The sequence below is a fragment of the Vulpes vulpes genome, chromosome 14 (genome assembly GCF_048418805.1).
Source record: "Vulpes vulpes isolate BD-2025 chromosome 14, VulVul3, whole genome shotgun sequence".
Classification (NCBI taxonomy): Eukaryota; Metazoa; Chordata; class Mammalia; order Carnivora; family Canidae; genus Vulpes; species Vulpes vulpes.
The window spans coordinates 118,636,657-118,659,832 of record NC_132793.1 but is presented as its reverse complement, the minus strand read 5'-3'; the positions used below and the strand labels follow the sequence as shown (position 1 = coordinate 118,659,832).

At 49.0% G+C, this 23,176-nt stretch overlaps 1 protein-coding gene across 1 annotated transcript in view; it reads right to left on the bottom strand.

The window, feature by feature from the left end:
- Positions 1 to 23,176, bottom strand: part of STK32B (serine/threonine kinase 32B) — a 389,575-nt gene that overhangs the window by 237,286 nt on the left and 129,113 nt on the right. Inside the window, exon 3 of the mRNA XM_072737792.1 lies at positions 14,559 to 14,710. Coding sequence (XP_072593893.1) covers positions 14,559 to 14,710 — 152 coding nt within the window. The remainder of the gene's footprint in view (positions 1 to 14,558; positions 14,711 to 23,176) is intronic.

Below are 23,176 nucleotides of genomic sequence, written 5' to 3'. Positions count from 1 at the left end.
TGAGCATCTGATAAAATTAAAAATCAATTCCAAAGATTAAAAAAAACAGGAAACCAGGAATGAAAGGACAAATGTTATTGATGCAATCAAACAAGGGAACTCATTAAGAGATGTAACTAACCATTGGAAGAGTAGAATCTGTTCACTCTTCAATCAGTCATTCATTCATTCTACAGACATTTCCGGAATGAATTCTTCATGACCAAGTTCTAGTGGCTGAGAAACAATGCATTCATTTTGAAGGAGGAAATAGACAATGGAGCAGATAAATAAACAGGATAATTAATGATGGTGATGAATGCTCTGAAGAAAAGGATACAGGGCAGTTAGAGAGAGAGAGAAAGGACAGCAACACAGGAATCTTTCCCCTGCACATTCTCCCTCTCCCTCCAGCAACCAAAGGGTTCCATAGGGTTCAGCCTGAAAACCACTGGTCAGTCTACCTATCTCCATGCCTCATAGCTCAGTGAGACCAAGAAGAAGACCAGTGAAGACAAGGGTCAATCCCAGACAGCAGGTGATCTATGGAGCTGGGCACCCCCTACCAGCTCCACCCTGTATTATTCCCACAGGGTGGTAATGCAACAAGGCTCAATAAGCTTTCTGCTTTACACACTCCCCCACCACTCCCTAATGCCCCTTGCACCCAATTCCTTCATTCATCTCACCTATCTGCACCTGCAAGCATCTGAATTTGTAAGTCCTGACCTGGCATGGCTCTTGGGACCAAGAACCTGAGGGTAAGACTCACTTCTCAAGCCTACTTGTTCATGGGAAGAAACCAAATGAGGTCCTAACAGACTGGGTGCCTGCTGCTTCCCAAGAGGTTAGAAGGGGGGAAGGGGAAAGCACATCTGCCTTGGCCCCCACCATTACCATGGGTGTTGCAGACAATTGTGATCAAGAGTAATGCTGCTCCTCACCCTGACCCCATGCAGTGGAGCAGCATGCTTATCTGCACTTGGACTAAGTCCCAGCTATGCTTTCAGTCCCTACATTCCCCACATGAGTTCTTTTTTGTGTTTTCTCACTCAGTAAGAATTTATCTTGTGTTGAGTCTTTAAAAATTTCTGTCAGTGGCATTAAGTAATTTTAAAAATAAAACTATAGGGTGGGAAAGGAAGGAAAGAAAGAACAGAGAGGGATGGGGGGAAAAGAAAGAGTAAGACCCTTGCAGGGTGGCACCCAGCCCACAGCAGGTTCTTAGTGTCAGCGTCCCTGGGGTTGTGGGCTGTGTATATCAGGTGCTTTCAATGACAGTATCCTGGTGCCTTTGTCATGGCACTGAAGGCCATCGAATGCAGAACAAGAAGGCCACTCTTGTTGGAGTTGGTAGGAATGGGTAGGTCCCATTCCTACCGCACTTTCATCCTAATTTTAACAAGGAGAAAGTCTTGCTTTGATGCTGGCCTGTCTTCAACACTCTCCCACTACCCATCCAACTCCATTTCGAACAATGAAAGACCTGGTCTCAAGTTCACAACCTCAGCAGACAACAATACTTAGCTAGAATTTAAGGCACTGTATAAGTTTCTTGGTATATATTCTTAGGGTTGCCTTCTATTTAAGACAATGGAAACTATTTTTTTACTTAGAGGGGATAATACCAAGGTTTTAAGATCATATTCACTTACATAAGAAACCGAGTTGATATAAAAATTTTAAATCTGTAACATGCAGATACAAAGGTGGAGTGCTCAGTTACAAAGGTGGGGTGCTCAGCTAGGAAGGTGGTGTGGTCATCTATGAAAGTGGAGTGCTCAGCTAGCAAGGTGGGGTGCTCAGCTACGAAGGTGGAGTGCTCAGCTAGGAAGGCGGTGTGCTCAGCTATGAAAGTGGTGTGCTCAGCTACGAAGGTGGGGTGCTCAGCTAGGAAGGTGGGGTCCTCAGCTACGAGGTGGAATGCTCAGCTAGGAAGGCAGTGTGCTCAGCTATGAAAGTGCTGTGCTCAGCTGTGAAGGTGGGGTGCTCAGCTAGGAAGGTGGAGTGCTCAGCTACGAAGGTGGAGTGCTTAGCTACGAAGGTGGGGTACTCAGATACAAAGGTGGTGTGCATGTGACCATGAGGGACGGCAAGGCCTCTCCAGCTTCCTTCTCCATGACCTCACAGAATCAATTGTCATCTAGAAAGTGGATAATCATTTTGCAGGGTCACTTGACCAACTGTTTTACTGGTTGAAATGAGCCTGAGCAATACCAGGTTGTTGGCATAGGAAGGAGGACGTGGGGGAAGGGAGACAGCAGCTGAAGGGCTGAAGTAACATAATCTAGTAGAAATATGTTTTATAAACGCTCCATTTCCCTCTTTAGTGTGAGCAAATGGCCTCAGACCTATCTTGCAGAACATCGTGGCAAATCAAAAGTGCATGTCCTGCCAATCAAAAAAAATGCAATTCTGTAATGAATGGTGGAGAAAATAATTAAAAACAAAAGCCGAGAAGGATTTCTGAGAGCAAAAAGCATTTAAGTGCATTGTTCTATTGCTCTGGCACATATGTTGCATATTAAACTCAGCATGTTGCAGGGGGTGATTTATCATGCGTGCAGTGTGTGGTACTGTGCTAGGAGCTACGGATGAAGACAGGAGAAGGCATGGTCCCTGCCCTCAATGACCCACGAGGGAGGACAGGAAGCTTCTCTCTTCCTCGCACACTTTCTTCCCTCTTTTCTCTACCACCTCTTGAGAATCTACCATGGATTTGGTGCAAACATCCAATTCAACATAACCAACATATTATCAAGTGGCTACATAAGCTTAATACTGTTTTGAGTCCTTTAAGCATTCTGAAAAAAGTCTATGAAGAAATGAGCCAACATGCAACATGCTAACATCAGAGACAGGAAGGCACCACACCTTATAAATAAAAGAGGGCAGCATGGTGGAGAAAGCCCGGAGCTACATGAAGCTGATGGTCTGGGACTGCCTCTCATAAATGAACAAGCTGTAGACCCTCTTTCAAGATGCCCAGACGGAAGAACTGCGGGGCCCCAAGAACACAAGCCCCATGCTGCAGGCAGGATTTCTGCTTCTGGGGGGAGGTGCTCAGCGGGGATGGCTCTGAAGGATGAGGCTTTCTGAATGTGGCAGCCTTTGTAAGTTTGCAGTCCAGTGTGCCAACAATCCAGCAAATACATTTGACTTTGGAGTCAGCAGACTTCCTGAAATCCCTTCTTGCACAGCTGTCACATGGACAGGGGTCAAAATACCCATCTCCCTAGGGAGATAACTCCATCCTCCACTGCCCTGTCGCATCACCCACAGACCAAACGAATCACTGCACTCATCCTTTCTCCTTTGCGTGGGACAAAGGCCCATGATCTACTAGAGGGAAGGGGCTAGGAGGCAGGCAGGGTGAATGAGGTGCAGTCTTGTAGAGGTGAAGTAACACAAGCAGAGAGCAAGGTCCAACAGCACTGAGGAGGTCAGGAAGCACAGAGGCCCACAGAGTCCTGGGAAGGGATCCTCCAACCTCCACATACCTGTGACCCAAGGAGGCATAGCCAGAGCCTTGGAAAAGGCAGGGGCTGTGGGCATAGCTTCTTCAGGGGCAACCAGGTAGGAGATGTAAGGGTGGGGAACAGGGTCAATCAGGAAGGTGGAGTGCTCAGCTACGAAGGTGAGGTGCTCGACCTTGACCTTCCAGGGCCCTGGGACCAGGCTGCCATGTTGTAGGGGAAAGTGAAGACAGGATGGTCCCCAGCAAGGGTGCAGAGTAGAGGTCTGGCTGGGGATTCAACAGCAGGAAGCATCACTGGGGTTCCTGGTGACGGGTGTTCTAAGAAAATGCCACCATTTTGGATGTAAGACCTTGTAAATCCCTGCCCTTTATGGGCAATGTGGCTTTTAAACTGATATTGTCATTTACTGTCGCCGTTCTAAGTGTTCTCCCAGCAGAAGCACCAGGGGCCATTTATCAGTGAGCATGCTCTCCTGAGAGCAGACATTTACTGCAATATGTTTTCTGTTCTCCACTAGCTGGACATACTTCTTGACTTCTTGGGCACCGGGAAGCTGCTGGTCGAGTGGGAAGCTTGCACAGTGGTGCCTTCCTGTCTCTTGTGGCGTCTGCCACTGGCCTGGGGCACGGCCCTTAGCATGGGTGTGGGACACAACACTCTTTAACCATTAATGTGCCACCTTGGATTTTATAAATTGGGATTTATTTTCATTAAACCTATTCTTTTTTTTTTTTTAATTTGATCACATAGTCTGGGTCATGCCTTTCTGCTTATCAAAGCTAGCTGTGCTTGGGCTCAGTCCTCAATTCACAGCAGCCTGTGCATTGTCAAATCTCAGCCTCACAAAGCAGGAGATACAATCTAGGCTCCTGGCTGTCAAATGGGTAAGCAGAAAAAATCCCTTCCTTAAATGAAACCAAAGGTAAAACACTAGGGACCCCTGGGTGGCTCAGTGTCAGTGGTTGAGTGTCTGCCTTTGACTCAGGGTGTGATCCTGGAGTCCTGGATCGAGTCCCACGTCGGGCTCCCTGCATGGAGCCTGCTTCTCTCTCTACCTGTGTCTCTGCCTCTCTCTCTGTGTCTCTCATGAATAAATAAATAAAATATTAAAAAAAATACTAACACATACGAGTAGGGAATGTAGAAAGCAGTAGGACGGAGGCCTGGCACCTACACATTCAACCCCATCATCCCCAGTGACCCCTAAGGAACTTCCTGGACTCCCCAGGGCTCTGCGGAAACCAAGAGAAAACCAGTGGGCAGAGTCGAAGGCTTTCAATCCATGGCTGAGAAAATAGTAGCCTGGAGGACAGCATCAAATTTCCAGTTAGTGGGTAAGATTCCAACAGCAGGTCTGTTTTCCCTCTGAAATTCCATCACAATGTTAAGCAATTTTATGGCATCAGCTAGAAAAATGATGCTGTGCCATGTTCTAGAAAGTGTAGGCTCTGGAGTCAGATAAGAAGGGCATGAATCCCAGCTCCAGCCCCTACTAATGATGGGCTCTGCACAATGAACCACTCAGCTGCTGCATCTGTAACAATACCTGCCATGGGGAGCTGCCATGAGCCTTCAGTTCCATGACACCCAAAAGGCGCCGCTTCTTCGGGGGTGTCCCTGATGCCACAAAGGGAGGGCAAGTTCCCCCTGACTTCTCAGTCCCAGAGTTTGCTGAGCTTCCCTCTCAGAACTTGCCAGAATCATCAATTATACACACCTGTATAATTATTTGATTTTTGCCTGTCTCCCTACCTCGACTGGGAAAGGGGATGTTCCATACAGGTGAGGCCATGTCTATCTCGCTCTGCACGTTATTGTCAGCACCCAGGACAGTGGCTGGCATGGAACAGGTGCATCATAAACATGTGCTGAGGGAATGAACTCATGACCCCAAAGGCAGTGTGGCATGTGGCACCAGGGGGCAGAGCACACACATAATGCTAGTCCAATGTACAGCCCATTCATTTACAGGCCACTGAGCCTCCCTCTGCCTTAGTGGCCTGTGCAAAATGGAGCAGCAGAGTGCCTGCCAGACAGGGCCCTGGTGAAAAGTGAATAATTCACGCGAAGCACTTAGCACAATGCCAGGTACCCAGCAGGTGCTTCATAAATGTTAGCTATCAGAATCCGCACCACCGTTAGCCATCAGAATAGAAAAGGTCACTTTCCTTCCTTAGCTTCACAAACTTACTCTGGATCAGAAAATCACCACTTGTTCAGCCAAAGCACAGATTAGCAAAATAATTTCTATTGGGTTTCAAGGCCTAGAGGGTTCACCTTTGGTTTTGATTTCCAGGTGACAGTGGGTCAGCATGAGGGAAAAACCAAGGGGGCTGGCCACATATGGCTCTCTGTATATAATTTCTAGGGGACATTTACTCATTCAGGTCATCCACTCAACAAGTATGAACTGAACATCTACTGGATACCAAGACACATGTGTGGGCACTGGGAACAGAGCGGTGAAAAATGCAGGCTGGAGTCCCTGCCCCTGGTGTGTGGAGCCAGCCTCCTTCACGTGTGTGAGGCAGACACAGAAAATAAGTAAGATAAATACATAATAGAGATCGTGTGTTGTAAGGTGAAATATGCCCTAGCAAATAAAGCAAGGAAGAGAGCTAGTGGACTAGGGACAGCTGGGGCAGGGATTTTGAATTGGGTGGTTGGAGACTCAAGTAGGAGGTCACATTTGATCAAGACCTGAGGGAAGTGAAGGGATGTGCCTGCAGGTGCCCAGAGGAGGTTATCCCAGCAGAGGGAAGCCCAGAGCGGAGACCTGGGTGGGGGTGGGGACGAGGGGTGGGTGGGGGTGGGTGCCTGGCTGGCAGAAGAATATCAGGGAGGCTGCCATGTGATTTCTAAAAACTTGAGGAACAAGGGCGCTGCAACTTCCAATTTAATTAAGCTCGCTACAGCAGGTAAGTACTCCCCATTAAAATGTATTACATTCCAATGCAATGTTTGTGTCTCTTTGGGACGTGAGCTTAACACAAAATTGCCAGGTCGTTGAGCATCCACCAGGTTTGTCTGTGGTCCTCACAGGTATAACCAGGCTCTCCGCCTCCCACCAGCAGTTTTACGCATATAAACTGCTCAAAGAATTTACAGGTCATTAACCATATTTCAGTTTTTATCAGAAGGAAGTATAGTAAGGTATGGCTCCCCAGCAAATGGTCATTTCCACAGGGCTTCCATCCACTGGATCTCATTAGCTTTGGCCTTCACAAAAGCACAGAAGGGAGGGAGCTACTGTTCCCATTCTGTAGACGAGGAAACTGAGGGCTTCCAAGAACACCATCCTGGGATGGGAAGGACCTTTTCCATTTTCCAATTTCTTGTTCAGTGTACAGGCACCACATCCTCTTCCCATTCCTCTCGAAGTATCTCTTTCCTTGTGAGCAGAGCTCATCACTGGCTCATGGTCAAGTCTGGGAGGCTTACACACCCCCTACTCTGGTCCTGGCTCACAGAGGTTGGATTTAGAGACAGCAAAGGCTTTGTTGCTAGATCTGGGACTGTCAAGGTTGTGCTGGAGCTGGCTTATATGGGACTCATGAGAAGTGCTAAATTTTCAGAAATTTTGCAAGCTGGTTGACATCATGCTGTCAGATTGAATCAACTACGTCTTAGTCCGTTGGGTCAGCTACAATAGAATCCCATAGATGAGGGACTTATAAACAGCAGAAATTTCTTTATCACAGTCCTGGAGCCAAGAAGTTCAAGCCACAGACAGATTTGGTGTCTGGCAAGCATCAGTTTTCTGGTCCATAGATGACTCTTTTTATGACATCCTCACATGGCAGACGGGGAAGGGAGCTCTGTGGCTCCTCTGCTATAAAGGCACCAATCCCATTCATGAAAGCCGCCCCCCATGACCTCATTATCTCCCAAAGGCCTCATCTCCTGATATCATACCATTGGGGGTTAGGCTTCAACATATGAATTTGGAGAAGACAAAACATATGTCCAGAGCATACATACCCTGACATGGAAATCAGCTAACTCTACAATTCAGGGCTTGCTCTCTTTCCACTGCAACACAGGTTGCTAAGGATTTCTTTACTGCTATTATTGCTTCCAATCCCAAAACTTCCTCCTGCTAGCTATGTAGCTTTGCACAAATTATTTAGCCCCCTGGTCCTCGGTTTCTCCAACTGGAAACTAGGGATAGTAACATCCACCCCAAAAGATGCTTCTGAGGATCAATTAAGATATGATAGGAAAAGAGCCACGCACTGCCGGTGATCCATAAAGAGTGGCGTTACTAATATCATCAGGCATTGAAGAAGTGCGGGATGAATTTTATAACTCCCCACAGACCAAGGACACCCCTAGTTACAGAAAAACACGTGGTAAATATGAGGAGCAGTCAGAGAAATGGGCACAAGAAGGTGTCATATTGGGTCAGATGGTGGGGAGAGCAGGGTACCCCAAAGACCGCTGGCAGGTGCAAGGTCCATCTGCTCTTCCATGTGACCTTAGGCAAATCTCATGTCTTTCCTGACTGATTACAGGATCTTCCATCTACCCACAGTGACTGTCTGATACACCAGGGCCCATGCCCCGGGCCCAGTTCCACCCTCCATGCACCCTATGTTTGTACAGCATGACCTCTGTCTCCTCACCCAGCCCTTAATCCATAATCCAGTGCCCATCCTCTGGACGTCAGAACACAGCCTGGGTCTTCCTGTAATCCACAGGAACGACCCCAACCCTGTCTCCTTAGGAATAACAAATGTATGGCACTTAAAAATAACATTTGGGAAACCTGTCATCTTGAAAGCCCAAGCCGAAGTTACAAGTGATGTTAACAAATCTAGAATAGTGAAGTTTGTGAAAAGGATCTTGGATAAGACGGCATCACCTCATGCCCCCTTTCTTAAGGCAGTTTCCATGGTGATGGAGCCTTAAGAAGTTACTTACTAGGAAAACTCCATGAGCATTTAACATCTGTGTGTCCAGGATGGACCAGGATATCGCCTGACCCCCAGGACATGGGGGACATTAATAATCTATATTTTTTAAGTTATCCCAGGACCCCAAAGGACACTGGCTTCTCAAGATGTAAGGAAGAGAACAGGGGAGCACGTTGACTGTTGGCTTAACGTCTGTCCTATCTCACCTACAAGCTCTGTGAAGACGAGAGTGACTCTCATTGTTCTGTCACCGATGCTGGCACCATGTTTGCCATATCGCATGTCAGCCCTTGGCAATGGATGCACGAACTTTCTGAACATCAGATTCTGGGAATGCAGAGATGAATAAGATGTGGCCCATTCCCCAGTACATACTTATTTAATGAATGGACCTTTTGGGGAGGGTAAGCAGAAGTTCTCGCAGTGTTCCGGGCAGGAGAAACAGCATTTGCAAAGGCCCAGAGAAATGAAAACAGCAAGATGAATTACAGGTGTCTACAACCAGTGGGTTGGTTTGGCTGCAACAAAAGTGGAACGAGATGGTAGCAGAGGGTGGTGTCAGCAGGAGAGGCTGGCATAGTGTCAGACGCCTGGTCATGGAGAGGCGTTAAGTCTGTGGGTTTGGGTGGGTACACCATTGTTGGGGTCTACACAGAGAAATGGTGACCTCAGGTTTGCCCTTTGGGAAGATTTGCCCTGTGCTATGGCCTAAATATTTGTGTTTTCCTCCACCAAAGGTGGTATGTTGAAACCTCAGGCCCTAGTGTTATGGTATTTGGAGATGGAGCCTTTGGGTGAGAAGTAGGTTATCAGGTGGAGCCCTCATGATAAGATTAGTGCCCTTTTAAGAAGGAAGGAGAGAGAAAGAGCTCTTTCTCCCCATAGCCCCATCAAGAGGACCCAGCAAGAAGACCAGCACGCCAGGAAGATGGCCCTCACCAGACCCTACCATGCTGGCATCCTGACCATCACTTCCAGCCTCCAGAGCTGTGAGAACTACATCTCGTTGTGTACACTGCTTCATCTATCAGAGTCTGTGATGGCAGCCCGAAATGAGTAGGACACCCTGGGAGGGCAGAGTGGTGATGGACAGCTATGGCCGAACGTTGAAATGCCAGGTAGGAGGCTCTAGCAATAGTCAAGGCCAGAGATGATTATTTTTATGGAAATGAGGTTGTTCAGGAACTAGGGATTACAAAGGGCTTTTATCCTTCATCACAGATTCCAGGGAGTGGAGGAGGCGGGGATGCCAGTCTCTGTTCTCCCCCCCTCTGCAAATGCCTTCCTGTCCCCCCTGCTTCAGTCAGAGCAGCTCCACATTTAAACACCTTACACAGTTTGCTTTGGTCAAAGTCTCAGCACTTAAAACAGAGTTAGCCTCCAATTGAAGTGGTTCTGTCTCGGCTCAGAGTGGTGTGGAGAGATCTGTGTCCTGACTCAGTGCATCACTACTCCAGGAAGGTTCTAGAAACACACCTTCGCTATGAGAGCTGTCTAAAATGATTACAGGTTGTCTTTCTTCATCCCCTCCTGCCAGGTATTCACCCCACAGTGACCTGAGTAGTCAAATGGGCAGGGGAAGTGACTGAGAAATTTTAAATGAAACACATTATAACAGCTAGTCTAGTAAATGTAGGCAATCTGGTAAGTGGAAATGGGTTTTGAAAATGAGAAAGAGGGACTGAGTGGGTTGTCCACGTAGCGGAGGCCCATCTGAGTGTAGTGCTAAGAGCATCACCACCACCCCTGATCCTCGAACCAGTGGCTGCCTCTCACCTGAGACACTGTGGGCACCTGCTGAGTAGTCCCCACTCTGGTCCTTCCAGCCCCCCAACGGCATAGTCATCCTTCTTTTCTCATTTTATAAGAAGGAAACCAAGACACAGAGAAGAGAATCAATTCACTCTCAAGGCCTCTATATTCTGTGACCTGGCATGCATCAACCACAGAAGGTCATTTCTTCACAGCTCTGGGGATGGGAGCCCCCAAGCAATGTGTGGACATGGCCAGGTGCTGGTGAGAATCCTCCTCCCAGCTTGCAGATGGCCATCTTCTTGCTGTGTCCCCACCTGGCAGAGAGATGCTCTTCATGTTCACAGCCACAGACTATTGTGTTGGGGCCCCACCCTAATGACCGCATGTCACCTTAATGATCACCCGAAGGTTATCCCCAGATAGAGTCACACTGGAAGACAGGGCATCGATTCAAAAATTGGGCGTGGGGGGTGGAGGTACACAGTTCAGTCCCTTACAGCCTCGCCAGCATGAGAAGCAGGGCTGCCATGAGAACCCAGGAGGTCAGACTCAGCCCCAGTGCTGAAACAGTCCCCATCACCTCTCTCCTGTCCCTTCTCCCCTCCCCACCTCTCTCCTGCCCCCCCCCTCATCTCTCTCCTGCCTCCTCCCCTCCTCTCTCCTCCCTGCTACTCCTGCCCTCCTCTCCTCTCCCCTCCCCTCTCCACCTCTCCCTTGTCCCCCTCTCCCCTCCCACCTCTCCAGGGCTCCAGCTAATGCACTACCCTCACCCTCACACTTCTCTGGGTGTGATTTCTCATTCCAATTTCCCTTTGCCTGGAGTATCTTCCACCCTAGAGAGCAAAGCAGCGGCACCACAGAATAGGTGAAAATATTGCTCTTGACAACAACTTGGATCATCACGTGCTTGGGAGCATACATCATTCGTTCCTCAGAGGCACAACTGCCGTGCAAATCATCAATGCCCAGCCTTTGCCTTGCCAGTTATGGAGCACGTCAGCAAAAGAGCAGAACAAGAAGGGGCACGGTGAGGATTTCCGAGGCTGCAATAATTCACCCTCCTTGTAATGAGATGAAAAGCTGACATATAATTAATGCAAAGTGACGGTGTCCTTATGAACCCATCAAACAATTCCATGCTCCCTTCCAGCAGAGGCCAGAGAGGCAGCCAAACAGAGGCCTAGCAGGGGGGCCTCCCTGCAGGGTGCAGGGGCCAGGGGCCAGGGGCCAGGCCTTTGCAGGGCAGATGTGGGGGAGGGGCTGACCCAGACAGCCTGGCTTCAGTCCCATCTCCTCCACTTACTCACAGTATGACTCCATTACCCAATCTGTATATTGGGGACAATAATATTCAGATGGCAACAGGAAACCAACAAAGCTGTTGGGGGACCTGAGAAGTTAGGGATACTTATCAGTAAATGTTAGAGGTCATTTTCCTACAAAACTGAAAAGCTCAGGGCACAGTGGGATGGTCTTGAGTTTGAATCACAGTTCAAGTGATTCAGGCAGGCAATGAGCTGCTTTGAGCCCTGCTTCCCCTCTCTGAGAAAGGGAGCCCTCAGCCCTCACCTTTCAGGGTTGTTAGCGAGGCTGCAGCACATGGACGGGAAGCACAGGTGGCAGGCCCTGAGCACCTGGCAGGCACACTATGGTTTCCAGTCTCCCTCCGCAGGTCTCCATCTCCTTCCTCATTCTGGCTTCCAGAGACTCAGGTGGGGGCCACCCCCTCCCCTTCCCCCACCGCGTTTGTAAAGGGCACAGACCGAGCCAGGTGCAGCCCCCCATGCCCTTCGTCCTCTGCTGGGACCGTTCGGCTAGCAGGAGAAGTCGGAGCAAGCAGTGGTCAGCACGAGTCACAGCTCTGAAAACAAGGTTAATGCAGGGGAAAGCCAGAGAGACACAGAGAGACCAAAGCCAGCAGGAATTCTAGACCCCTTAGCTATAAAACCCAAGAGATTCTCCTTTGTGCAGAAGCAAGTTTAAATTTCTGCCCAATAGCTGTATAAATTCTGAGCCAAATAGCGCGTGAAGTGCTCAGTCCAGACAATGGGCTGAAGGGCATTTCACTGCCCATCTGTCTACTATCACATATTCACAGACGCATGTACATATAAGCTCTTAGAGGAGGCTATATTCTCACTTACAGAAAACATACCTTCATATCTCTCCCCCTCAGCTGATTCTCCTAACAGTGCTGGTGGTAAGTCAGAGCATTAGTTACTTTATTTTTTTTAGAGGGAGAGTGGGGAGAGGCAGAGGGGGAGAGAGAGAATCTCAAGCAGGCTCCACACCCAGTGCAGAGCCCAAGGTAGGGCTCAATCTTATGACCCTGAGATCATGACCTGTGCCAAAATCAAGAGTCGGACGCTTAACTGACTGAGCCACCAGGCGTCCCAGCCAGGGCATTATTATTGCCATTAATGGGTGACGGTTCGAGATATGACTATAAAATCCAACAGCTGTTCACCCTCTCTGGCTCACACTGGATGGAAATGCAATGCCAGGGTGCCCACAACTGCAGAGAGCTCCCTCCTTTACCCCGCACAGTTGTGTAATCATGAGTGTGCGACACTAACTCACGTCTTGGAGCCCATAAACAGAGCATGGGAAAGTGGTGCCTTCAGAGGGGCCGCTCCAACATAACCCTCTCCTTCAATGCACATCACATGTCTGGGCTTGCATCCAGACCCCTTGGTGCATGCTAAGGAGTCCCCTGGAAGGGCTTATTTCCCACAAACAACTTGAGTGTGTACATCGCTGCCTGGAGATATGGAGAACTTGCACTTGTTACTCAAGCTCTTGCATGTCACCTACAGTTAGGCCTGTCCCCAGGACACCGCCCAGGTGTGCAGTGTTTCCAGGCATACTGTGGTTTTCCCAAGCAGGACAACTGATGTTCCCTTGTTCTATCACCCGTGTTCGGAGAGCCTCTGAGTGTAAAGAGCAATGGGAATAATGGGTGGTAGCATAACAGAACATGAACCAGACTAGATTTTCCCATCAGGGGTCACTTATGATGCTCAACTGAGGTACAGAATAAAACAGCCAGAATCTGTTTCTGGAACAGCCTGTTCTGTCCCCTTCAAGAAAATCCAGCTCCAAGAACACTGAGCAAGTACCTCCTCTGACATGTCTGCGACTGTGTCTGAGACTCCCAGAAATGAAGAACCAGACAGTCCCTACTGCCTTCAAGGAGCAAGCGATTCCTTGATAAGGCCAGATAAGTAAGCCAATGATTTGGGTTCAGGATCACTGCAGGAAAGGCTGTGCTGGGTGGATCAAGCCCAGAGTAGGTGGAGACAGTGAGGGGCACTCAGCTGGCCTGTGGGTGATGGAAGGCTTCTGCTCCAAATGCCTACTAAGCTGGATAAAAGGAATGTGTGGGATTTCTTTAGAGGAGGGGGCAGGGGGTGGGGATGCAGGTGGAAGTTTCAAGATGAGGAGATGTCACTGCAAATGCACAGGGGCAGGGAACCATCAGCAGGTGGCATTTTTTTTTTTTTTTTGGACAGCTTATAAATTTATTCTGTGAGGCCAATATTACTCTGATATAAAAGCCAGGCAAAGATACTACAGTAAAATGTACAAAAAAAAAAATTATACAACAACATTCCTCATGAATACAAACATAAAAAATACTTAACACAATATTACCAGATTTTAATAAAAATTAGAAAATATACTAGGCATACTAGTTTGTATTAACATCCAAAAATTAATCAATATAATAAACCATATTGATAGAAGGGAGAAAATACCATCCCAATAGACACATAGAGTTTTGATAAAATCAAATATTCATTTGTGATAAAGCTCTCAATCAACTAAGAATAAAAAGTAACTTTTTGTTCTGACACATTATATCTATGAAAAACTTACAGCTAAATCATAATCACGACAATTTGAAGAAGAGATGACAGCCAGGGATGGAATGGAGAGAAACTTCTAGAAGCTGGATCATGGCACGACATGTGTGCCAGATTCAGAACCTGGAATTTAGCATATCTATCCTGGGCAGCCATCCTGAGGCATTCTTACCATCAACACTATGGGTGGTACGTTTTAAAAAGCTAAAGTTAAAAAAAAAATTAAAAAATCAAAAGCTAAAGTCTTCTATTTGGGCAGCTGTGACAACATTCCACACATTTTTCTCAGAAATACAAAAACCTTCTCTTCAAAATCTATTTTCAACTGTGATTCATCAGGTAAGAGAATATAATTAAAATTAAAAGTGAGCAGATGCTTCCAGATTTCATGAGAGAACGCACTCCACAAAATATCAATCGGGGAACATAACTCTACAAAATATCCAAAAGAGAAAATTTCATTCCTCTCTCTCTACAGGGAGAAGCTTCCTCTCAGCAGAGTGAGATTTGCATATGGCTCTTTGCAGTGAGAGAGCCATGGGGCCCGGCATGCAGTCACTCACCACAGGTTGACCAAGAAAGGGTGCTCCAGCCCCTGCATGATCTGTAGTTCCCGGAAGACGTTCCGAACCTCGTCCCTCTCGATGCATTTCTGCTTGTTCATGTACTTCATTGCGTACATTTTCTTCGTGTCTCGCTTCTGCACGATGCATACCTGAGCAACAGCCAAAGTGGAGAACGTTCAGGCCAACAATTACAAATAATAATATTAATAATAACCATAATAATAATAAAGAAGTCAGCTCCTCCTTGCACATCTATCCCTGGGTTTAAGCCTCTGTTCTGAGAACTTGCTAGCGGAGCAGCTCTGGCTAGGCCACAACCTGTCTGCATCTGTAAAATGGAGGAGTGTGACCAGATGCACCTGTTTATCAAATATTTACGTGAAGCACCGGCTGTGTGCGAAGTGCTGGGGAAGGAGACAGAAGGAGCAGCCCTGCCCTCAAGGAGCGCACAGACCAGGAGGAAAACAAACTCACTGATGTCCGCAGTCCTGAAATCAGTGGTGACGGTGCCCACGGGGTCCCCTGGCCCTCCCCACCTCCGCACACACCTCTGTCCACCAGCCCTGCTCTCCTCTCTGCTCAAGGACTCTCTCTGCCCACTTTGCTGCCCAGGCAACAGACCGGCGATGCCAGAGAGTCAAGGCCCGCAGAAGCAGCGCCTATACCCGAGCGCCCTTGCCTGTTCCTCAGGGTAAGTCCGAGAAGTGGCTCCCGGGGATCCCCAATCTCAGGGCTGGCAGAGCAGGGGTGGGAACGTGACGCAATGATGACAGCTCCTGGGTCCCGGGCACTTTCTTGCAGGCCAGTGCTGAGCAAATGCTCTGCCTGACAGTCCGCTCAAGGGCCTCTCGAATAAAGTCTCATCTTCCCTTGAGCATGAGGATGTGGTGGCCCTGAGTGCACTCATTACTGCTCCCAGCGTCCCACAAAACCCCAAGTGTCAGGATGGAGAGTCAAACCCAGACAGCGTGACTTTGGAGTGACCTCCCTGCCCGGGCAGCAGCGGTAGGTGGGAGGAGGCTATCACGGAGGGTGTCCTGGAGGAGTTAGTGCCAGAGCGCCAGCACAAGAATGGAACGATGGGAAAGGAAGAGACTTTCAGGGAAACGGAGGGGTACAGAGGAGCACCTGCGGCCCGAGGACACACAGCAAGGAGTGTGGTGCAGGGGGAACCCCTAAGGAGGGCTGCATTAGCCAGTCTTCCCGATCACTGGATGAGGTACAGGCCTTACTTCCTGGGTCACCTTGACACAGAACCACACACTGGGCAGCTTACAACGGACACCTATTGTCTCTCAGTTCTAGAAGCTGGAGGTGCAAAGTCAAAGTGTCAGCAGCTCTCCCCTGAGGCTGTAGGGGAGGGTCCTTCCTTGCCTCTTCCGGCTTCTGGTGGCAGCCAGCACCCCTGGGCATCTCTGACATCCATGGGCTTCCATCCGGCCTTTGCCGTCTTGTGGCCTTCTCTCTTCTGTGTGTCTGCATCTGTGCCCAAATTTCATCTCCTTCTTAAGAACACCAGCATTGGGTTCAGAGTCCATCCTAATGAATTATGTCTGCAAAGACCTCTTCCAAATAAGCTCCATTCAGAGGTTCCAGGAGGACATGAATTTTGGGTGACACTATTCAGCCCAGTACAGCTAGCTATTATTATGATCCTCGCTTGTCAGATAAAGGGAGAGAGGCCCAGGAAGGTGTAGACCCTCCTCATGTCTCTGGACTCAAACCCATACCCTGCCTCCCCAGCAGGCACTTTCCATCAACAGGCTTCCTCCCTGAGGACAGTGCACTTGAGGTGGGAGCCAGGGATGAGACCACGGGCCTAGGCACTCGGCTCAGGAGCTCGGATTTTCTCCGGCGTGCCACGTGGCTCCTCTGCTGGAAACTGGACTCCTTTTAGCTCCGACACACCGTGAATATGATGGAGGCAGATACAAAACAATGGGCAAAGGCTCCGGTTCTGCCTCCCGAGCCCCAGTCTCTGGCTCTGTCTGAACTGAGTCAGCCAGGCCCACCCTGAACCACTGGAGGTGGCAAGGCGGGGGTAGGGGGTGGGGATCTACAATGATTACATGAGACCGAGGAAGCAGAAGTGCCCGGTATATCAGGGGGTGATAAGCATCCTGAATCTTAAGGTCTTAAATAGCACATTTCATGCACCTCCAGAACGATGTTCTTGCAGGCAGTAAAATCACTGGGATGAGACTGAAGGCCCATGGAACTTCCTTTCCAGTGAACTTGACAATTTAAAACACCTGGAGGCAAAGATGTGTTGTACAAAAGCAGCCAGGGGACCCTGGCTTCGTGGCATCCCAGCAGAGACTTCCAGAAGCCTGGACCCAAGACCCTGAGACCCACACCTGCAGGCAGACACACAGTGGGGAGGGTTTCCCATCCCTCTTACTTCTCTTGTGACTTCTCAGAAGAGATATTCAGCAGAGGCCGGGAGCCCTGAAGTCCAGCTGAGCGCATCAGCTACAGAAGCACAGGCTGTGACTAGTTCACATCCGTGCAAAGGCCCAGTTCTGTGGCCCGGTGTTTAAAGACCTCCATGACCCTCCTCGTTATAGCAGACAAAGGTGCCAAGAGGTGGCTCTCACCTCCTGGGTTGGGGGAATGTGGCACTCAATGCAGCCCAGAGACAGGGACGGGAGGGACTGCAAAAGGCTCTTCAAAGTGCAATTAGAATTCCAGCTTTCAAAGAGAGCTGGGGATTTGGATGGAGCTCGGCAGTGTGACTTAGCAGGGCAAAGCAGGGAAGGGCAGTTGGCACAGGATGTTGGGGGCAGCTTGAAAGTTTGGTTTCACAAGCAAATAAGGGGGGTATGTGTTAAGGGATGGGGCCTTGGCAGCTCGACATTGATGAAATGAGTGTGGCTGCACCTTGACTCCATCCTGGGTAAACTGAGGGCTTGGATCTATTTTTTTAAGGCATCTTAGAGGTTCTCCATGTTTCTCAAGAACACAGCCTAGGAGGCTGGACCTAGGGCCAGGAGAGCTGGGCTCTGCTCTTGGTCCTCCTGCTGACCAAGAGTGGGACCTACTCACCTATGTCTGGCCTCCCTTCCTCATTGGCCAAGCAAGGTTCATAGCAACAACTGAATCAACCTGACCAGGAGATGGAGGCTGAAACAGAGACGTAAGGTAAATCTAATGCCCTGGGTAGAGGTGAACATCTGCTGGGAGAGCAAAGACATGCAGAAAGTCTGGGCTCCAGAGACATTCTGACCAGGGCTTATAATCCAGCTCTTGGCTGTGTGACCATGGGTAAGTCATCCACCCTCTCTGAGCCTGTCTGCTCATCAGTAAAACTGGAGTGATATGTTCTTCCTCCAAGAACTGTTGTGTGGGCCTCAGAGGGGATGTCTCTGAAGGTGTGCTATGGTGCCGCACGGAGGCTAGTCTTCTTTACTTCCATGACATTATGCACATATAATGTTCCTGGGACAGAGGCCTTCTGCAAATGGCAGCTATTACTATGATAACCAGACCTTCATCATAATCATCGTAGAGGATTCACCTAAAGGAAGGGCAGGGGTGCTATGGGGAGGGGTCTGGGCTGGTCCAGGCAATGTTTGCTGCTAGGGTGGTTGGCTGGTGCCCCTCACATTGCAGAACCATGGAAGTAGGGACACTTGGAAGCAACCCCCAGGCTTTCTCTCAGGCAGGTGGCTGAGGCACAGGGAACAGAATAAACAAAACCAGAGAGAAGGGGAAGGGCAGGGGAAGGGTAGGCAGGCTTTGTTCCTGGTTGAGCAGCTGTTCTCTCAACAAGAGGTGTCCATTTCCTAACCCCCAGAGCCTGGGAACGTGACCTTATCAGGATAAAGGACCTTTGCAGATATAATCAAGAATCTTGAGATGACAGTGGGCTCAAAATCCAACCAGTGTCTTCATAATAAGAGAAAAGAAGTGAGAAGTCATAGAGGAAAGGGTGATGTGACCATGCAGGGAGAGCTTGGAGAGATGACACGTCTACAGACCAAGGAACACTGAGGATCGCTCGCAACGCCCCCAGGAGAGAGGCACACACATGGATCCTCCCTCAAGCCTTCAGAGCTGGGACATAAACTTCTGTTCTAAGCCACACCCCCTGTGATTCTTAGTTATGGCAACCCAAGGAGGCCAAACAGGCAGTCCATGTTCCGCATGGCCATCCACCTGTGGCTGAGCGGCTTGGCCAAGGGCCCCTGTGATCCTCACTCTCTCGCACTTGGGGGTGAGGATGGACCCTCCCAGGTCTAGTACGGTCAGCTCTCCATGGAACCCAGCCCAACGTGTGGGCCACCCAGGCACCCCATAAACATGGGCTGGTGGGAGATGGACAGACATGCCTGGAATCCAACCCCAAGCCCTGGAGGAGGAGGAGGCATTGAGTGCGCTCAGCTCCCAACATCCATGCCTCCCAGGACCCCACATTCTAGCCCAATCCCATGGCCTGTGTTCTCTCCATCTGAGTCTCTGTGAGCAGAGCAACGTCTGCTGGTTAGAGTTTAATGCTTGACATTTCATACGGGAGCATTTCATGGTGAGAGCTTCCCAACTGGACGGTCCCACCTCTGCTGTGGTCTCGGCAGGTGTCCCTTTGCCTAGTTCAGAAAAATGAGACTCAGAAAATGGGACCTTTCATTCAAGGTTTGTATCTTGGCATTCCAAGCCCTCCTTGCCTATGTTACCTCTGACACGCATGTGTCTGTGCACACACACAACACACACACACACACACCACACACACGCATATGCACACACCAGAGAGCACACACACACGATGCACATATACAAACACACATGCACACACACAAATACACCATACCGCCTTCTACACTTCTTGCCTCCTTCCCCACCCCCTCACTCACTAACTCTGTGGCCATTGATTGCTTTCTTTAGGAAGCTTCCCTTTATTTTTTAAGTCGATATCTAGACCCTTCCCAACGGGCTCCCAGAGCCCTATTTTTATCAAGCTGCTTCACACACTGGATTATGAATCCTGTGCTGCTTCACATGCCGGATTATGAATCTTGCACTTCTTCATGCACTGGATTATAAATCCCTGTTTATTGTCTAATGGTCAGAACCCAAGTATCATGAAGGCAGGGGCCATACTGCCTGGGTCCCTATCAAACCCCAAATTTTCAGGGCTCAGACATGTGAATTTGTCACCTTAGCCCTGGATGCCTGGCAGGAGCATATTCTGTTCCCTCTGCTTAGAATACCCTCTTGCAGGCCTCCCCTGGCCTCACTCCCTGCAGGCATTACCGCCTCCTGATCACAAGGCCTCCCTGACACTGATCCCCAGGCCTGAGGTAGAGTCCAGAAAGGAGCTGGATTTCATTTACAACATGCCCACCATACCCTGTGTGGCTGCAAGCAGGTCAGCATCCTTAGTGCCACCCTATTGACAGTATAAGAGGAGGGGCTTCTGTTCCTCCCAGCTCCAAATCCCATGGCAACATTGTGATGGAGGGAATCTGCTGAAACTTCAGGAGCTCCTGGCAGGTGCCAAGTAAGTACTCTCCTCCAGCAGACTGGCCGCCCAGGTCCTGGGAATCTCCAACTTCAAAAGACAAGAGACGGGTCCCCAGTGGTACCAAGCTCCTTCACAGCACAGCACAGATTTCCATGAGAAATGCCACAGTTAAAGAGGCAGAGTGTGAGCATTTTGGCCAAAGCCACCCAAGCTGCCAAAAGGCAAACACCCAATTAACATTCATTATTCTAATTCAATTAGGAACTGATGTTATCATTATGAATCACAATTTACTGGGACAGATAAATAAATTATAGCTAGCGTGGATTTCAGGTGACTTGCGAGAAGGAAGGCACATGTCAAGCAGACATCTCCATGTAGGAGTTGAGAAGGGAGCCAATGCATTTTGAAAGCCTCCACAGCCCCGGCGTCCAGGGGTCTCCAGCCCCACGTCACATTCAGAGTGCTGGAGATCTGGGTTCTGCAGCACAGCCAGAGGTCTGGGAGGCCCTGGGATTTTTTTGGTTTTTAAAAGCTTCCCCGGAAAGTCTGATGTGCAGGCTGATTGAGAATCCCTTTGCTGGGCTCCAGGAAAGTCCCTGTCCACTGCATCTTCAATGACCTTGACAGCACTCTAACCTCCACCTGATAGCTCAGGCAAGCCAGCCTCTGGGATTCAGGGGACCCCAGAATCAGAGGTCAGAGCCGAGCTGGGAACGCAGAGCTAGGCAGGTGCAAAGGCTGGCACTGGTCCTTCCATGAGCCCCCCCTGGCACCTCCCCCCGCCGCCCACTGGACTCAGCTCATCGCTCTGCTGCTCACCTGCCCCGTGAACTTAGCAAAGGCTGTTGAGTGAATATACCATCACGGTGTGCATTAAAGCACACTGGTTATGCTTGCAGGAGTGAGATTCTGGGAAACAACCAATGTGGAGACAAACAAGAAAAAAAAAATCAGGATGAAATAGGTTCACTAAAAAGAGTGATCATGCTGGATGCCATTGTTCAAATATCCTCTGCGACAGGAAGACTGGCTTCAGCAGACAATGACTCTGAACTACATAATATGCATCCTCCCCCTCCTTCCTCTACAATGGGATGACAATTTTCTTCAAGGAGGCAGCGTGATCCATTAACTACTCACTTGCAGCCAACGGATGCCACAGTTCTGGCCAATAAGATATTAGTCTGCTGGAAGCTTCTTGGAAGTCTTGCTTTCTGGATAACAGGGAATAGCTACAGATGGCCCCAATTTCTCCCCTTCACCATTTTTCTTGTCCTTTCTATCTGGAACACATATGTAATGTCTGGGGCTGCAGCAGCCCCTTGCAACCATGAGGCCAAAGGCATTTCAGAGATGCTGAATCTGTTATCAAGGAGTCACCTACTTTCAGATCTCCTGTTATGTGAGAAAAATAACCCCCCTTTGTTTAAACCACCATAAGACAGACTTTCCATTTCTTGCTGCTGAGAACATTCTCATCTGATACACAAACTATGCAGTCACTTTTCAAAGCACCAAAGGCCCATGTGGCCTCTGACCAATGGTGGCCTCATTGGAGTAATCAAAAGTCAGCCTCAAGAAAAATACACATCTGGATGAATATTTTACTCAGGAAACAGTTATTAAGTGCCTGCCATGGGCCTGCTGCCACATTAGTTAAGAAGACATGGCACTGCCAAAACACGAACTTGAGTTAAATGGGATAAGCAGACAATATTCAAGAATAAAAGCCAGAGCTGTTCACCATTAGCCACGGGGCCCTCATGGCCTGGCCCTACCTCCCCTCCATGCACATCTGGCCTCCCTGCTCACTTCCCTCTCTGGCCTCTCTGCTTTTCCTGCATTACCCATATCCTTCCCCACGTGTCCGTCCCAGTCTTGGGCCCTCACCTCCTCCAGGCTCTGCTCATGAGTCATCTTATCAGGTCAGCATTCCTGACCTCTCCACGTGAGAGAGCAACCCCCTCCTCCATCCGCATTTCCTCTACCATCTGAGGAGCTCCTGTCACTGAACATGCTTCTTGGTTTATCTGTTTATCCATTGTGGGTCTCCCCTCTGTAACGTAAACTCAATGATGATAGGGATTTCTTCCTCTTTTGTTCCCGGCTCCGTCCTCAGGAACCAGAATGGTGCCTGGCATGTGGCAGGCATCTGATTGATAGGGTGTGGCTGGCTGAAGGAATGAATGGATAATTATTTAGAAAAAGGCAGTGCTACGGGGGGAGGTGAGCACATGAGTCTAAAGGACCCAGAAAAGGAATCCTAACCAGGTTATGGGATTAGGGAAAGACATTCTGGAAAAGACTATTTCTCAGTCATCAAGAGTTGATTTCATGAGAATAGAGGTGTAGGGCAGAGAGAGAAGGAAGTGCATCACCATAGCCCCTCTGGGAGTGTAAAGAAATGAACATGCATTGGTGCACATTAGCATGTGTTAGCAGTTTTCTCAACTTGCTCATCTGAAATGTGGATAGGAGTGCCCTTATCTTAATGGGTGGTCATGAAGGTTGCATGGTTAAGCGCTTTCCACATGATTTACTACTGTGATTATGATCATCCTTCATATGTGTTATGAAGGTAAGAACAGAGAACGTCATAGGGGTGTGTAGAAGTGCCCCAAGAAAGAAAGATTCCAGGAACAATTTCATAATTGTCATGAGAGGTAATTCTATGTATCAGCTGGGCTGGGACACGGTGTCCGGATATGTGGTCAAACATTACTCTGGATGTGTCTTTGAAGGTGCTACTGGAGGGTTTTCAAAGTGGATGTAGGTGAAAGAAAGGGCAGGGCACCTGGGAGGCTCAATCGATGAAGGATCTGCTTTCAACTCAGGTCATGATCTCAGGGTCCTGGGATCGAGTCCCACATCAGGCTCCTTGCTCAGCGGGGAGTCTGCTTCTCCTTCCCCCCTCTGCCGCTCCCTCTGCTTGCTTTCTCTCTCTCTCTCACTCTCTCTCTCTCATGCTCTCTCTCGCTGTCAAATAAATAAGTAATCTTTACTTATTAAGTGGATCTAGGTGTATAATTGTGACTGAATGAATAAAAGACAGAATAAACAAGCAATTCGAAAAACTGGGGTTTGCAGATGAGGGGAGTTCTTTCTGACAGCAGAGTAGAGGAAAGCTTTGGAGGCAGTTCCAAAAGCT